At 36.2% G+C, this 18,614-nt stretch overlaps 1 protein-coding gene across 1 annotated transcript; it reads right to left on the bottom strand.

Moving 5' to 3' along the window:
* Positions 1-259: 259 nt before the first annotated feature.
* LOC124636654 lies at positions 260-1,288 on the bottom strand. Its single transcript, XM_047172816.1, has one exon. It carries the CDS (start codon positions 1,286-1,288, stop codon positions 260-262), a length of 1,029 nt encoding a protein of 342 aa, XP_047028772.1.
* Positions 1,289-18,614: the final 17,326 nt, after the last annotated feature.

The following is an 18,614-nucleotide window of genomic DNA, read 5'->3' as shown; positions in this document are numbered from 1 at the left end:
ACAGAAATTTAAGCATACGTTTAAGACGCACCGTACTTGTTTACAAAAATTAAGAGTAAATAAAGCAACTAAGTTTGAAAATAGAGCGATAAACGTGTACAACATATGAAGGCAACCAAAAAATAAGTACTTAATGCTACTAGTTGACCGGCACTTAATTATTGTTGTAAACCATTTAAAATTTGCTACATGGAATATTAAAGTAAAAAGTGAACCATTCAATGCAAAATTAGAAAATGCGACAAGTGACTGAATACGATTAACGGGTTTGTTCAGCAGCCGTAGTTGTAGGTATGGGATTTGGCTTAATCTTCTTGGATATGTCCTCTTCCGAACGTATGGCGTACGTAGAGGAATCTTCAGATTCCTTAACCAAGACCGTTGCATTCCTGACCCACACGAATTTGAATTTGTTTGACTTAGCGGCTTCACGACATTTTCGAAATAACTCCTTGTTGCGCAGCGTTAGGTGCTCGTTCATATAAATACGACAAGGTGCACCAGTGAGGCCTATGCGATCCGAAGTCAGACCTTTAGATAACCGGTATGCACTGAGGACATTGTCACGCATAAGTTTAGACGTAAATTTGACTATGACATTCTTCGGACGATTATTTTGTGGATGTGCATGTGGGACCCGGTGAATGGATATTATATCCTTCGACGTCAAGGACATGTTGAGTGCTGAACCAATTGATTGAAGTACAGTAATTAAATTCTCACCGCGTTTTTCTGGCATATTTCCTATCTCTACGTTACACTGTCTTGCCTGTTGCTCTAGAGAATCGATCTTTCTTTCCAATAATTCAACAGTCGAGGCTGCCGAGTTATTCACATGTCGTTCCAGCACCGTCAGACGTTTTTCACAATCCGCATAGTTATCCGAGTTAAAATTAACTGTAGACTTCAACTCCGTGACAATCTGTGACAATTCTTTATGTTTTGTGTCAAATTGCGACATATCTTTTTTAATAACGAGATATTCTGCACGAAGTTCCTTAATGTCGTTTTGAATTTGGGCCGAAATGAGCGACAATGTATTGAATTCTTCCCGAAGGTTGTTAATATTCGCAGTAATGGTCGTGAACTGGTTATTCATATCAACTCGGAGATCGCCAATATTCTTCGTCAACTTATCAGACAACAAGGCAATCGCCTGAGTAACATCTGCCTCACAGTCAGGCTGCTTCCGTTTTCCGCTTCTCAGGGTGACATTAGTACCAGGTACATTATCCGTGCACAAGTCAGGGTTCGATTTGCTCATTTTGCTATCCGGTGAACGCATCATGTTGGTGTTAATAATAACAAAATGAAAGATTTTAAATGTTAAAAATGTAGCAGCAAGCGCAATATAGCAGATACCAGTGCAGAAATTCGCACCGCAAAACTCACGCACAGTTGGCTCAGTGGTCAAGTGGGCTCCCTCACTCGCCGCGTACGCTCGGCCGCCGGTTCGCGCCCCGCGATGTGCAACACTTTTTCAACTCAAAAATATTTCTTCGAAACACTTCGACGAACAACCAGGTGACAGGGACAGCGCTCTACGGTTCTCAAGATGGCGCAGACAATATACGGCACTTCACGCAAGATAGTAAGAGAGGTACCGATAATTTAAAAAGCAAATTAAAAGCAAGCAACTCCGGGTAACTGCTAAAGTCGACAGCACGTCCACCAACAACTAGCTCAAAATTCAAACTGATGATAAATGTTATGCCACTTTACGGCAGTCATATTTCGTTAGAGGAACTACAAATAATTGTAAATATTAAGATCGATGGGCTAACAAAAGAATCTGCCAATGTGTTATGCGAAGTCATAGGGGAACAAAATGTAACCATTTATTAGTCAATCAATCACCCCATTCCCGTATAACAATTGGCTTTCCATAGAAACTACATAAATGGTTGTCCATTACGATATAAGTGCCAGAGGAATCATCAAAATTGAAATGTTATCACTTGCATGCTATTCCTTCGTGAGAGCAGACGTAGAACAAGCCAATATTTTTCACTTCATTAAAACCCGAAACAAACTCATTTCTCACGACGTTTGCTACAAACATAAAATCAATTACTATTAGTTTTAGAACTAAGACGCTTAACAGATAAAACGTAAGTTAATTGCTACATGCAGAGAAACGGCCTACACATTTTTCAGGGTTTGCCTTTAGATGGTATCAATAATTGGCATATCTGTGAACCGGCACACGGTAGATCATTTAATTTTCTTAATAATTTTCTATCGGAGAGCGCCTGAGGCACCGAGCGCCGGTCTAGCTTGCTTCTCGTTTTATACTTTTTAGTAATACAGTATAATCAATCTCACTCTACGGATGTTTAGGCCTAGATGTAGTACATGCGATAATGTGAGATAAATTGTTTTGATTTGCTCACGAATGAGTTCTTTTTTATTGTTTTAATGGAATATGAACCTGGTAGATATGGATTTTTTCTTCACTATTTCAACTAAAGTACTAAAGCTCAAGGTATTTGTTGGCCTCTAGATAAGAAGTATTTTCAGAATTAGCATTCATTGCCATTAAATTTAAATCTCGCTCTTTTAATCACAACTAGGATTAGCGATAAATATTAACCAGTCTGAATTTATCTCAATCCTTTCTAACATACAACTAATAGGTTTAACAGACGAGAAGCAACATATCACATGTCTGTAGTCCCTGCATCTCACCTCACAGTTTACTGCACCGGTAATCTGAATCAGTTGTGTCGACCACTGATTTATAGGAGCCGCCCGACGTTCCAGCATTCCGCTTTGTCTCAACCCGCAATAAAGGTAATTTCGTTACAAACTATGGACGTCCGTACCCGGTACCTTTCTATTAGCGTTACGAAAATGTATTATGATAGTCCAGCCCGTAAATTAACCTGATTCTGTTTGGGTTATGTAACAGCTTCTGTTAGATTGGAACTTGTTGATATTGTTGCTATTGAATTATATGCTTACCTTACCTTTATCTGTAGAAATTTCTGCAGTATTATTAACATGTTTGTGTTGAATTTCTTTGGTTGTTTGAACTAAATTGCGTGTAGTATCTATCGCAAGTGCGGCAGCATCATTCAACCCGTATGTAGCAATAAGTACTAGCATCTAGATACTGCGCCAGTGACAGGTTAGTAATCCATCGCTTGCAAGCATCACAGAACTGGTTTTTGCAATTGACTCTTACAACTTGTGCGGGTTAACAACCATCTGAAACACTGATTTCTTTCGTTTCTAGATTAGTTGTTTGTACTGATATGGATACTGTTTTTATTGCAACATCTGCATGTGTTTTGTTGATGTTGCGAGTATGTAATCGATCTTTAATTATAAACGTTTCTGTTTTCGGACTTACATTAAGTTCTTTAATATAAACAATTAAGAGAGAATAAATACTAATTAATGTGACATTTATAATCTTGAAAACTGAATAAGACATGTCACAGCTCGACTAAATGCAGGTGTGTACCTTTAATCCATTATGAAATATAAATTATCTCCTTCGAATCTACAGGTGCTGCAATAGACTGAATGACAGCATTGGTAGACCGTATTAATGTCAAATGTTGCAACCAATTGGCATTTATGAACTGATACAAATATATAAATCGCGTTCCTATGACAAATCACGATTTACCAACCTTCTGTTTATTGTGTTTATCTGCAAAATTCATTTTGTAATTGCACGTTTCTTACGGCACTGTTATAAATATGTCTCATGATAGATTAAAGTGCTAAATTAAATTGACTTAACACAACAGCAGGTCCATTATTGATTCCATTATTTCAACCAAACAGGTCCCGAACGGTACTCTAAAATTATCTCAAATAAATTGAGTGTTCTCCTCATTACCACTATCAGCTTATTTATCTACCAAATGGCTACCGTACATCTAATTTGCACAAAATATAAATGTTTCTTCGCTCCTTGTTTAATTATATGTATCAATTTTATTATTGAAATCCATTAAGATAAAAACAATTAAGACGGCACGCTAAGGTATCAAAAACAAAGACACACCCAAACAATATGATATGAAAATAGGCTTAATTACGCCTACGATCTAAAATTAGCATAATGAAAATTTAATCAATAATAAACCTTATGAGCTAGGAATTAAAGACAGAAATAGCATTGAAAACTTTAGTTAATAACCTGAGATACAGGATGAATTAATTGAACCCAACCAGCTTATACGGTGTTATAGCTTTTACGTTTTAGAATTACAAACAAGGAATCATTTAATGTAAGTGGTGCGATTTGTTGTTTGATAAGAAAATTGGTTGACACCAAAAGTTTATGATTACTTACTTATTTAAGTCAGTCAACATCCTCGGATTACCCAAACAAAATAAACGTGGAAAAAGTATGAAAAATAAAATTAAAAAACCTTGAGTGACACTCAACCAGAATTTTTATTATATCAAGGCACAATTAAAGAGACCTTTTCACAATTTAGGATTCTGAATCAATATACAGCTGGCTCGCTCAAACCTGCTTCAGTTTAAAGGTGCGTCCTGTATATATCAGAGGAGAATGTTTTATTCAATGTATTGAATCACTACAACCTAATCTTAATTGGTATGGCAATTCCCAGCATAATTGACATTAAACGATTTATAGACGCCGACATCACTTAATGCCATACTATAATGAACATTTCAAAGAAAATATCTGCGACTATGTTAATTAAGAATACTGTATATGATTAATTTTATTCTCAATTTAAAACGAGATTTTAGTATAATCGAATTAATTATTGGTTTATATAATGCTAATCAGTTTAACAATATTTTATAAATCAGGTGGTGCAGAAAAACTGTAAACATAATAATTATGTTGTAAATAACTGGTGACACATTGACAATGGAGGCCTATAAAATCTGTGATGGCTAATACTCGTACTACGATTAATATCCTACACGTTTGTTATCACAAATATTTTTGTCTCTACTGCTAATTAGGCAAACTTTTTATGAGAACAAAATAAAAGAAATACTTCTTCGTATAATCAACACATAAGTAGGCATATTTTCTTATGAGTAAATAAATAAATTACGAGTATAAACGCATCGTATCATGTATCCCCGCTAATTATATCTACATCACAACGAGTAAACTCGAAAAACTTTCACTTGAATCACCAAAAACATCGGCAACACGTGTAATAAAGCTATAATCGTAGTCAGTTTACGTAACGTTACAAAAAAACCTCAATTATTTCGCTGCCATAAACGGTAAATAGTGGCACTTTAATTAACCTATATGGTGGGTAGTAATTACACTCGTGCACCAATTTCACTGGATTAACCAAATTTGAATTGCTTATTAAGGTGATTGACATGTGCGTTAATCCCTTACAATATAAGTTTAATCGAATTACCCGTGAGGCGGCACTAAGAAAATTTAAATTTATATATTTTAATCGCGTCATAATCAGTACTAGGATCTAATCTTGATAAGAGTGGAATTGACGCTTTTATGTCTATTTATGACACTCTAATTTATTCAAGTGATCCTGCCTCTCTGGCACTCGCGTCCGGATTTGTAACGCATATATTAAAGTCGATGATTAAAATTGTATCATTCATTGTAATGTCTTGAATGTTAAAAGCACACACTTTAAGCACTTCTAATGAGCATCGCTGTCAAACAATTTTATGATGCCGTAAAAAGCAAAACATTTTTTATCCCTGAATTAGCATAGATATAAAAAACGCATTAAGATTTTCGACTGAATTTACAACAGGAGTAAAACGTCTATTATTAAACTTCAGAAGACTTCCTCGTCCGAACTCTAATGACTTTGTCATACCGTTTAAAGATTGGGAAAATCTATCCTTTAGTTAAATATAGGGTGTACTTTTCAAATATTTGAACTGAACTTTCCAATTTGGCTGTTAGCTATTAATTTTTGGAAAATGATAATGTTTCGGGAATTTGTATTCATTATTTTAATTTCCAATCAGCTGTATAACGTGTTCGTATGATGATGATGATGATGATGTCCTCCTTGCCGATTATCGGCTACGGCGGCTGTTCTCATGTAAGGAGATTAGCCAACTACGCAGGACATATTATAGTGCACGAGCATTTGCGCAGACACAGGTGCACTCACTATTCCTTAACTCTCATAGCCCGATGGGACGGTAATCCGACACGACCGGAGAGAGATCAGGCGCAGGACCGACATTTACGTGCTCTCCGATGCACGGGTGTATCAATCACCAGCTTCCAGGCTCCGGGCTGCTTTGTGAAAGTCTTCTAAAACCCACAAGGCGATTTCGGCCCGACTCGGGAATCGAACCCGAGACCTCGTGCTTAGCAGCCGCACTTGCGACAGCTAGACCAACGAGGCAGTTAAACTAAGTCTAACAACAACTAAGTCTAACAGTTAAGTAAGTCTGACGTGTTCGTATAACAACAAATTAACATTATCTATCTACCACGATTCCCGAAAATTTTGTCATAATCAAGTTTATATTATCGAAAATTTCGTGCTATAAACGGTAATTACAGGAATTGCTAGGTTTAAATATTGATGTACCAATATGTAAATAAACTTTCAACTTCCACGGGGACAAAAACGTTTCATAAAATCTAGGTTATTTATGCATTAACCGCACTGTGGATGGGCACCACAAGAGTTGTTTAACAGAATCTACCATTAACAATTACACTTTTGAAACTACCAATCGTATTTTCCTAATGTCAGCATTCCGGTCATTACTTTAGTCGTGTCAACCTATCGTCTAAAATATTACACTTGAACAGTTCGTGAAATCAATTACAGCAGTGCCCATAAATATTTCCGTTTGCAAATATCAAAAATTGTATTCGAAAAAAAACTGGTAGCTACATTGTGAAAAACATTTTTTTGCGGGCAAGCTGCGAGGCGCGAATAGTAATTTTATCCGGAATTTAAACCGACACACACAACTAACAAACTGTTGTTAGATATGTTGGTTATAACACTTGTTTTCTGTTCGTTCGAATCGTTATACACAGTTTTTACAGGAATGTTTGTTATTGACGAAATATGCAATAAAGTAGTCTTTGGAATTTCATAAAAATGGCAGATATTTGGGATGTTGTTAGATATCTATTAAAATTTGCTATCTATTATATCTATTAAAAGATGCATCTTACAACTAAATGATATTTCATTTGAATTGTGATCAGAAATTAACCAATAACCAAAAAGCTGAATGACTCTAACCAACTTCACTATTTGTTATGATTGCTCAACAAAGACACAAAAACACAAACAGATTCGCTAAATAAGCCCAACATAACAATGTAGTTTTGTTGACATAAGAAAGAGCACGTTTTTCATTGGATTCGTTGGAAAATAAAGGCCGGGAGGTAGCCCCAGGCACGTGACAAGGCGACAAAAGATCGTCCGACAGGTATTCGGCGCGCTCAAAATTGGATAGTAATCGATGCGTGAAACTATACTTATGTCATGAGACATAGTGCTCCATAACGTTGAAAACATGTGACTGGAGAAAGAATTTCGAATTACCTTCTATAACAGCTTATTTTGCAGCTAACGAAAGCTCAATAATCCACAGAGCAAATCATAAAGCACGCCAAAATGAAATTTACATCGCTCCTGCTAATCATGCATTAGAAACCTAAGCCAATAAAAATCAACGCGTCTAAGAACGAGAAATTCAAATTACTCCCATAAATTAATTGAAACTGAGCTAAAATAGGCTAGCTACACACTGAAACTGGAAGCCGACCCCACAATGCTAGCGACTACAATGATATAGAAAACATATTCCTTTACACGAACATAAAGTTAGTTAGGGTAATTTTCAATCATTTGCTCATTATATTGACTCCGACAAACAATAGCTAATTGTAGGCTATTGCAAGAGTTTACTGAGAAACTGGTAAATAACAATGGCCTAGCGATCACTACTTATGCGCAATTGGAATGTTTAAGCTCAAAGCGATGTAACAGTTTATGGCATATGCCTTGGCGAAATTACCGTATTTGGAATGTTGGACATTCGAAAACAAAAGAACGTTTCAAATATTGTTTGAGAAAAGCGTGTCTTATTATTTCAGTTCATTTATATAATAGTCAATCGGCAGCCTGCAGGCGTTATTCATAATTATTTTAATGAACTCAGAAGACTCCTGGTGTTTTTTACTTATAAGATTATACACATTAATATATTTTAACACATTCGAAATATCCATTTTATAACACATAATTATTACACATAAAAAATTCCAACTAGTTTCTACCATTAAGACGTTAATTAAAAATTTCATCATCATCTCTCTCATTTGCCTGGTGTTTGCAAACCAATTCGTTTCGCGAACTTTTTTGTTTCGTCCTCGAAATGGAAACTTTCGATTAAAATGATAATTTATTCAAAGTAATTAGGGTTTTATAAGCGGGCCGGCCGTGTGTCCCGAGTGAGGGTAATAAGAAGTTGGACGGCATCCGCCTTCGGACTCGCCTTTATGCACAAACGAAGGTCATTATGATCGGATATTCAATTTACCATTGCGCTGACTCAGCAATAATTTACTTTTAAATCGAATTGTGGCGTTTGAATCGAATTTTATAGCTTAATACCTGCTGCTTGTTTTATGTTTCCACTCATAACTAAGGACCCACTGCGATTCTAATAAAGCTTTGAACATAGATGCGGGATGGTATTGTAAACTTGCCTAAAAACTTTTATGTTCCACAATGAACAACCACTTAAGGCTAATAAATTGTCCGTAATGTGAGATTTTGTATAGCCAAATTGGATCATAAACTCACAGTATAGTGGAATCATAGACAATTTTTTAAATCAAATTACCACTTAAATGTTCTGGTCTTAAATTAAGGTAGATCTCCCTGATAAGAAAAATCTGATACTTTTAACAAATAGAAACAAAAGTCGAATTGAATACAAACACACGCGTAATTCGATCGCATCTTTAAATCTACTAGCTATTGGAATCTTCGTTTTCTGCCTCATACAGAGGCGTGGGTGTATCTCCGGATCAACATTAATCTGTAACATTTTATGCAGAACTTATTATTCATAGCTCAGAGCGAAATGTAATAAAAACGCTATTTTTCTCATGTTAGTGACTTCATAATTTTCTTCGGAACGTTTTGTTAGCACCTCACAAACCTGATTGTGCGTCAGGTTTTTGAGCAAAATGACATCAACATAGCAGAGCTCCGTCGGCCAACTCGTCTCTTAACATAAATCGAATGATTTTATGACTCTAGCTGCCTATAAAGATCTCCAGTTTTGCCGTTTGACTAATTTTAATTGCTTTCCGGTTTTTACACCCTACGCTTGATCGGGGCACTGTATTTCACGTACATTTTATCGTTTTAAAACTCAGCCGGTAATAATTTACAGTACAACGAGGCTTCGATGTGGGTCGTAAATAAACAAAGATTTAATGCAAAAGCCACTTTACAGTCTGTTTGAATTCGCTTTATTTGATGCGACGCGCAGTGACTAAGCGTTTATTTACATTGAACTATACGTTTACCGAAATATCACTGTTACCAATATCTGAGAATGCTTTTATTTCAAGTATAAATAAACACTATGCGGTTTTGTGTTGTTTGTGGGCTGATAATTCTTTCTTTAAGTTTTAAGAAAATAGTAACGCCTCTGTTTCCAAATAGTGAAACTGGCACTAACCAAAACAATACTTTGCTTTCAGGACATAATTTCTTATTCAGCTTCAAAGACTTCCACAAAAATCATAACGTTCCATCGCATACAAAACATTACGACATTCGGAACGCGACTCTTAAATGGTTAATTTCAATTTGTTACCAATCAGACACTCACTCGATACAAATTATGCGCATATAGGTATTTCACTTGTCATAACGAGTAAAATCTCTTGCAGTTTGTATGGTGGGCGTGGCTTATCCGGACCGTATCGACTGCTATCGTTTTGATATGACAAATTCAAAGAGGCGATTCATATTTTATGCATTAGGCGTGTTGGCTATGCGTTTGTGCTGCCACGGTTGTATTCTTGAAGTTTCAATGTTGACATCTAGTGTGCCCGATTTTCGTAACGGCAAATGTAAATTCCTGCATGTTTGATTTGCTGTCTTTGAACTACGTAATCTATTTATGTTCATAGCGCTGGTACACATTGTAGAGAGCTGAATTTTAGTTATTAAAATAGAAATGTGACGTGAATGTGCAATAGTCAAATATCTTGATTTAACCCGAATAAACAGTGACACAAAAAAATATGAAATCCAAGAATAGCTTCCCAACAAAAACATGAGTAGGCACGTACGGGCTTAAGATGGCGACCGGATCTCTGTTTTGATTCGAGACTTTTATAAATCGTTGTTTTACCGTGATGTATTATTTCTAAAACTTAGACGTTTGTTTTCTATATCGCATTGTATTTTATAAGCAGATGGTTCGTTAGATAGGAGATAGATAAATGTGATTCGCCACTGCCATGACGGTGTAGTTTAAATATAAATAATATATGTGCAGTGGATAACAATGGTCAGGACTATCTTTCATTGTCATGCACATGTCGTTAGGATCAGTAAATTCAATTACAACTCCTCAGAATTGTATAGTGATGCATCATTCATAATACGCGCGTATGGTCACGATTTTTACACGAAGGAACTGCAACTGAGCGGGGAAATCCTATCCCAGGAACAATTCTGTATGCTATACCTATTAGAGTTTTTAGTACCAGAATACAATATTAACTTAGGTACATTTTTTACAATAATTTGAAACAACATAGCGAACAAAAACAATTTACGTAAAAGAAAGACTTTAAAACGAAACTTCGTGGAAATATTTTGAGTTCTTTATGATTGTTTCCATTTCATCAGTAAGGGCAATCTGCTAAATAAATGTTTTTGTTAAAAATTGCTCATAAAATATTAATTTTGAAACATAGGCACTCGTAAAACTTGAGCAACAAAATTCAATTTCAGTTCGATATCAAGTTTAAAATCTCAAACAGGCGAACTTATCATTTCATCGTTAGAACAAAGTTCAACGGAATCACGCGGTAGTACATATTAGAAATAATTACATTTTGTAAGAATGGACTTTTAGAGGTTATAAGTATGAGTAATCTCAGATTTTGAAAACGGACCGTTCATTTTTAAGCTATCAAATTCATAAATCAGTCTTAACGCCTCAAAAATGATTGATGAATCGGTCTCGGTGTAAAGATAATATAATTTAAAGTAATATCAGAGGACTTAATCACACTTAATAAACTTCTTAGAAATGACACATGAACATTAGATTTAAAATATGAATTTTAAAAAGTTCATACATTTTATCATTATTTTTTATCACAATTAAGCTGTGACAAGAGCTTATTAGGTTGGTTAGTAACTGATCATAAACGTAAAGTGAGAATTCAAATTTTGAATTTATTCTAGAACACAATATTAAGGGCCGCGAATGCAGCTACTCGTTCATAACCGTTGCTTCGTATTCATACCTTAATAATACCAGCAGATTGACAGGAGATATTCTTAACAAACCTCCACGGTTGCACGTCGTGTTCATCATTTATCACACATTTATCATAAGATCGACGGCCCTAAGATAGACGAGTCAATCCTGCTCCACGAAATATGACGTCACTTCATACAATTTACGAACGCCCAGCTAATATCGATGCACAGAAGCGGAAAATTGTACCTTTTTTGTACGCCCACATTACTTTAGTATAATCTTTATTTTGATTATGTATCTAAATTGTATTATTTTATTGACTTCCGCAGTTGTAATGGCAGGTGAAATGAGACGAGTAATTGATAATAAATATAAATAGCATAATATACTCTGCCCCAAATCAATTTGTAACAGTCGATTGAAGCGATCGATGGTGAACTTCGATTAGCAAAGCACTGAGTTGTTTCTTATCACATAAAGCTTAAACTTCAACAATATATTCCAGTCGATGTTTTACGTGTTCATTTTATTTCCCGCCAGTACTCTTTAGAAGCTAAAATTAAACCTGTAAATCGTTTCGACTGTTTTTGCAATTACAAAGCCAGCAATAAAACAAGTGATAAACATAAAACTTCTGAACGGCAAATGAACGAAACAACCGCAATCCTCTAATAACCCAGAAATGACGTGAAACTTATCTAATTAGGGTAGCAATTGTTTATTGTCGAACTAATTTCACACAATAGAGGCGTGTAGGTAAAAGTTGGACCAATCAAAGCGGAATGTTGCCACATTAAGATTATAATTTCGCTTCATTCGAGAGCAATAAGTGGCAATAAGGTCTCACTCACGTATTGCCGAAAGGGCTAAAGGCACGTATTTTTCGCATTATCGGCTAAATTATTATAAAGGGAACAGACGTGTGGTGTGGTAGTCTAGGGAAACTGTGTTGCCAGCGAAACAATTGCCGCGGAAATAGCACGTTCGACATTTTAAAACGAAGCTAAATGAGCCACAAGTTTGTGAGTTGCCACTTCATGTTAAAAAGTTGCTACTGCAAGTGTTTCAGTCTTAATATGCTCGGCTTAGGTTCCAATGCTATAAAGTTAGCGTATCCTTCTATTTTATATTTGAAATCGGCAAAAAAATATTATGTACAATGAAAAAGACTTTTTTTCTGTTCTAACATTAAAATACGCACTGTGTTGTTTTATTCGAAAGTTTTTATGAATTCTATTTTCCAGTGCGCAAACAATAAGAACATGTTGAAAAGCAACATGTATAAACAATATGATATTATTCAGAACAACATATACTAACATGAAATATTGTGTTCGAAATCTAAACAATGGGTAGGTTTAACCATTTCCATACTATAACATCAAAGTGACAAGAATGAATTAATATTTCTTGTTTGCCATCACTCGGAGATGTAGACACGTCCAAATCTTGTAAGATCATTGTAGAACAATGACTGGCAGAAATAAAAAAATGTTGTTTTGATTAGATACGTACCTTTTTGTTAAAGAATTTTTAATAGAAGAGTCACCAATAATTTTTTATCATAACAGGCTATCATTATTCTTCCCACTGCCTCAGAGAAAAGCATTCCATTTGTTCTCACAAGCTAACATTCATATAAATTTTCTTCGTTCATATTCAACGACGCTCTCATAAACTTGGTCCGCAACAAAATTTGAGGTTTTTAAAAAAGTGCATCTTGGAAATTTTCACCTCTCCGTGTTCCAAGTTAATATTTATGACCGCGACACAAACAAAACATGGTCGCATTAGTATTCGATCGTGCTTTAAATTTTAGATTCGTAAACCGCTTTATCAAAAGCAATATCGTCTATGTATTAAACATAAGGTACCTAAGTTTTAAATGCGGTCGAAGTAGGGGCGTTTTACATCGAAAAGTTTGTAAGAACCTCGGAATTTTTGAGACTAATAAGTGTCGTAGCAAAGCCCGCATACTAAAGAGACATCCCGTGCATGGTAATAGGAACTCGGAGGGAATATAAAATGCCAGTATCTACCTACCTATCATTTTAGAGGGCTCCGCTGTCAGAGTGTTTAAGATAACCCAGGACGTGACACCTATATCAAAGCGTTCAAATGTACCTAACGTGTCGAAATTCTTAAATAACCTTAGACACCGCGAAAAGCCGGCTTGCAAATTGAAGCTGAAGCTATATCCCGGAACAAAGAGGAACAAACTGTTGAAACCGTCGCTGAATATCTATGTAATAACTTAAATGTATGCATTACCTTCCTGTTTATTAACACAACACCAATCTCATTAGTTGCAGATGCTATATTCATGGCTCACAAACGTCCTACTTAGCAATCAGGACACGTAATTCCATGCAAAATGAGTTCAACGCATATTCTTAAAAGGGTTCTACAAAGGAAGTTATAATTATAATCTATTCAACGAAAGGTAATAATAATAGCACCACAATTAGTTTCATGTTGCACTGCGTCCCTAATATCAATATACATCATTAGACCTAAACTGGATTGCGTTCTTAGAAATGGTCAATTTGTGCTGTGACAAAAAACATCCTGTCGTAATGGGTCTTATCGTTGGCGCTGATTACACGTTCTCTCCGGTAACAGAAGGCGATGCTATTAAATTGTCATTAAAGTCACCTCAGTGTCATCTGCGACGTCCGTTTTCGTGGGACCATCTTTTTGTTGCAGTTTTTAGTTTTACACCGCTTCCAAATCGCATTTGGTGCGCCACTAACAACTTTTATTGCATTTTAATCGTTATCTCCAAGAAGCAAAGGCTGTTTGGCGGTTTCTGGGAGGCAAATAAAAGTTTGTTGGGTTTTCCTTAATGACACTCGATGTAATTTGATGTAAATTGACCGCCCCGGCCGACAGGAGCGGCCACGCAACATGTCAACTATGAAATTGTTACCTGACTAATGTTTAATTTTGGTGTGATTGATGTTTCGGACCTTTGCTTATGAACTTAGTAATACAAAGTTCTATTATGCTCACAGATTGTAAAATAATTTGAAAATGCCAACCACAATACCGGCAATTTTTATACCGAAAAGGGCAACGAACACATTATCTTTTTCCAAATCAGATTAAGGAAATCGATGATCTCGTTGTTCGCAAAACTTGGGAGAACGGTAAAATTTTATTGATGACTGTCATGGTAATTCCGTGGGCTGGTATTACGGGGTAAAGAAATTGCCTCGCCAACCTCCTCCATTGCGTAATGGTCGATGTGACCGCGATATCTTAATAAGTGGTTCTTGATCAAGTACCTTCGAAGAAGCCTCGGGCTTTGCATAGTTGTTAAACGTCTCAGCATCGTTTCAGATACGCAGAGATGGTAACCATTTACCCTATTATCGAGCCTTTGAAGAATATCACGATTCGATTCTTGGAATAAAATTGTTATGTTAAAACTTATATTACAAGTCTCTGTCATTATGTTATCTCAAGTATTTCCTTTGATGTTCCTTAAATTGTATTATTTAGATATGCTCTAAAAGGTTTTATTGGCATATTAACAGTAAACAATTGTGTTATTTAACTTTATCTCAAAGAAATCAGAATAAATTAAAAAAGGTCTTTTGTATACAAAGTTCTGTCTACTAAAACGCGATTGTGTTGGAAAGTTGGTCCCGTAATCATTTGAATTTCAGAATATCAAGTAAGGGTCCTTCTGTTTAAAATTGTAGGAGTTTATAATAATTTTAGATAAGTATAAGTATGCACTTGAAAATTATTTAGGCTTGGGTCAGAACAAAAACAAACATAATATGAGATACCTATAGATGTTATTTGAATAAAAACTAACAATATGCTGTCATGTAACTGTTACACACCTAACTTTAAATAATGGGACACAATTTATTCTGATTTTTCCTATAACAATATTACTTCTAGATCATTTTCTGATTGCAACTGAAAGGTAATAAATGATAAAAAATGTTCCTTTCTCTGTACTCTAAAAACAAGACACTCAGGCTTCAAATTACATGATGTGTGTCCGTCATCAACTTGATGGATGGATAAGTCTTCTGAATGCTAAACCAATAAAATTAGCTATGGCCTAGAACGTTTACAAATCTCACGGTTCCTTCTGCTCTCGTAAACCATAAATAAAGCTGCCGCTCGTGCATGACCGAGTTTTTGCTCATTACATCGCAAAACTGAATAAACCTCATCGTTGCGAATATAAACAAAAAAGTAAATAGATCGCATGAAATATGGGTATTATATTATCAGGAACAAAAGCTGACTATCATTATGGCCTGATCTAAAAAGACCGATTTAGTAGATGAGTTCAAGCGTAACATATGTTGTAGTTTTCTTTAAGATTTTATTAAGTATTGATCGCAAAAACGTTCTGTATGCTACAAGACCGGCTTCGTAAGTGTATTTGAGTTTTTATACTGTTACATTATGATTGATAACTGCAAGTACGAACGGGTTTCGCAGCTTCTCGTTAAAAACAGTGGCTGTGTCATTACCGCGGTAATTAATGTTACATTTAATAAGATTTTACTTTTATGGTTTATTTATTTGGGTTAAAGGAGCAAGGTAGGCATGAAATAAATTGGTTTGGCTTCCTGGTAAATTTTATTTATGTATTACTTTGTGTTATGTGTAAAGAATACTTAATTTTTCTACGACTTTGCTTTAAATAAAATAAAGTTAATATTTCCTTTTCTGAATAATAACATTAGAGATGAAGTATACATATTTTTTTCAAAAATGAAAGAAAACACATTCAATTTCTGGGCATTCATTTTTATCAATACTTTTTTTGCATAATTTGATAATGTTATGGAAAGTACTTAAACACAACACCTGGGCATTCTAAAACATAGTTTTACTATAAAGATATAAGGATTACGATACTTAAATATAAATACACACTTGTATTAAATTTCATTACGAATAAAATTTAATACCATTTACAATTATCTTAAAAATATCATAAGACAGGTTTTATAGGGACTGTGTAATATAAGGAAGATACTGTTTAGTTTAAAGTGTTATTTTTTTTTTTTTTTTTTTTTTTTTAATTTATTATTATTATTGTGAATGTGAGTATCGTGTATGCGAGCAACATTATATATCCTTATAACATAAATACTGTCTGGCGGGTTTGAGTATTTTTCAATGGCCTACGCAAATGTTCTGCAGATCTGGTATCGTCGTGTGACAGGTCGTTGAGCTCCCTAAGATATGGTTGAGCTACACGACGACTGATGCATGCGTGCCGTCTGTTGGGACTGGTCAGCTCCAGCCTGATGTGGCTCTTTCCTCAAAAGGCCATTCCAGACCGCGTACATGGTGACACTCACACATAATTATTTCATTTATAACATGTTTGGACTTTAAAAGAGACTATGACCCTTGAGTTTGTTTCGGCGTTTCTTCTCAGGGATCAGTCAGTTAGGAAATGCCGGCCTCAGCGTTCTTAAAATGACGTGTAAAAGTGATGTAATGTCCAACTTGCAAAATAAACAATTTCATTTCATTTCATTTCATTTTCATTTCATTTCAGTGTGTTTCAAGCTTACAGTAAAGCTATACCATACAAAGTTTTAAAAATACATGCAGTCATAATAATTTGCATATCTTATTGCACTCATTATCATATCGTAACGCATAAGTTAAATAATTTTAATTATGGCAGCTATTCTAGCTTTCTCTAATAGTTTTCCTTTGAATTTTCATAATGTTAAGCAAATTGAAGTTCTCTAAAGATCTAATATTTTATGTAGGTAGGTTCATGATTTTGAACACACATGACGTACATACAAAATTTTTATGACAAAGCAAGTGACGGAATGGGTAGTCTTATGCTTAAAGTTATACGAAGATGATGACTAGTTAACATGCATATTTAAAACTGAAGTTAAACAGGTAAAAAACAGTAGGGCGGTAGAACTGAAACAATCGTTTTTATTATTACTTAAAGCTACATTACAGCATGAGTAATTACTTGTATGGCATTGTTCTCGGGTCGCGTCGCGTCGCCGCGTCGCCGTCGTCACATTGGGGTCAGTGGGCTTTTGTCGCTTAACTTACTACAATACACTATTCCCAAAATTAAATTAAAAATATTACTAGTTTTGCTCGCGGTTTCACCCGAACATAATATGGCTCCTGCAATTATCTTGGTCTCCTTTCTATATTAAAGTTTTTTTAGTGGGATTATTGGCAACAGGTAAGTATTTGACATATTTGAAATTGACCTTTTTAGACCTTATATTTCAGGTATCTTTTTTTTTTTTTTTTTTTATCGACGTAAAATCATCAAATGACCCCTCCCGCTGTGGGTTAGCAGCGGTGAGGGAGTGTCAGACTCTTACTGACTAAAATCGTCGTGTTCCGTCATAGGCCTTTTATGTACCAGGGCCGCGGTATCTCTTTCGAACAACCCGCAGCCCCGGCAGGCCTTGGCCCTGCTGGGCCCCGCTGGGGTTGCTGACGTCTCTTTGAGGAGCGCGTGGAACAACGCGCGCCGTCGACACGGGTCTGTCGTCTAGGAAGACAGAGGGACGATGAGCCACCCGAACTCACCGCCCACAGACCCACGCCTACGGTGGCCGGGAGTCATCTCGCGACACCCGGCGCCCATGGTGTCTACCTGGTCCAGCGCGGCGGCCGGGATGAGAGGTGCGGACTCTCTGGCGTTCCGCCTCCTCCTTCTCGAGCATGACCGCTTCGCAGAAGGAGGCGACGGCATCCCATTCCCTCTCGCCCCGGACCATGGCCTGAACCAGGGCCGGACGCGAGAGGTCGCCGCCGCCCAAAGCCTCGACGAGGACCCGGCGGTGCCCCTCCCATGCGGGGCACACCTGGACTGTGTGGTCCACCGTGTCCTCGGGGCTGTCCGCACAATGGTGACACCCGGGCGCCTCCTCACGACCGATGCGGTGCAGGTACCTCCCGAAACAACCGTGTCCGGTGAGGACCTGCGTCATGCGGTACTTCAGGTATCTATGATCTCTCATTTGATTTGAAGTCAGATGATTTCAATTTTTAATTCTTCAGATCTCTGATCAGTGTGAAGCTCGATTCAAGCTTTTTGTCTCCTATTATTCGGCTCAATGCGCTTGTGGCCATCACAATGATATAAGAAGAACTGACAACATTTCTACGAAATATCTGATTATTAA

Source organism: Helicoverpa zea, chromosome 14, assembly GCF_022581195.2.
Source record: "Helicoverpa zea isolate HzStark_Cry1AcR chromosome 14, ilHelZeax1.1, whole genome shotgun sequence".
In the NCBI taxonomy this organism is placed as follows: domain Eukaryota; kingdom Metazoa; phylum Arthropoda; class Insecta; order Lepidoptera; family Noctuidae; genus Helicoverpa; species Helicoverpa zea.
The sequence above is the reverse complement of the archived record's forward strand: the minus strand, read 5'-3'. Positions and strand labels throughout refer to the sequence as shown.

Excerpts from the sequence above, each read along its gene's own strand:
- LOC124636654 (XM_047172816.1), bottom strand. The coding sequence starts at position 1,288 with ATGATGCGTTCACCGGATAGCAAAATGAGCAAATCGAACCCTGACTTG.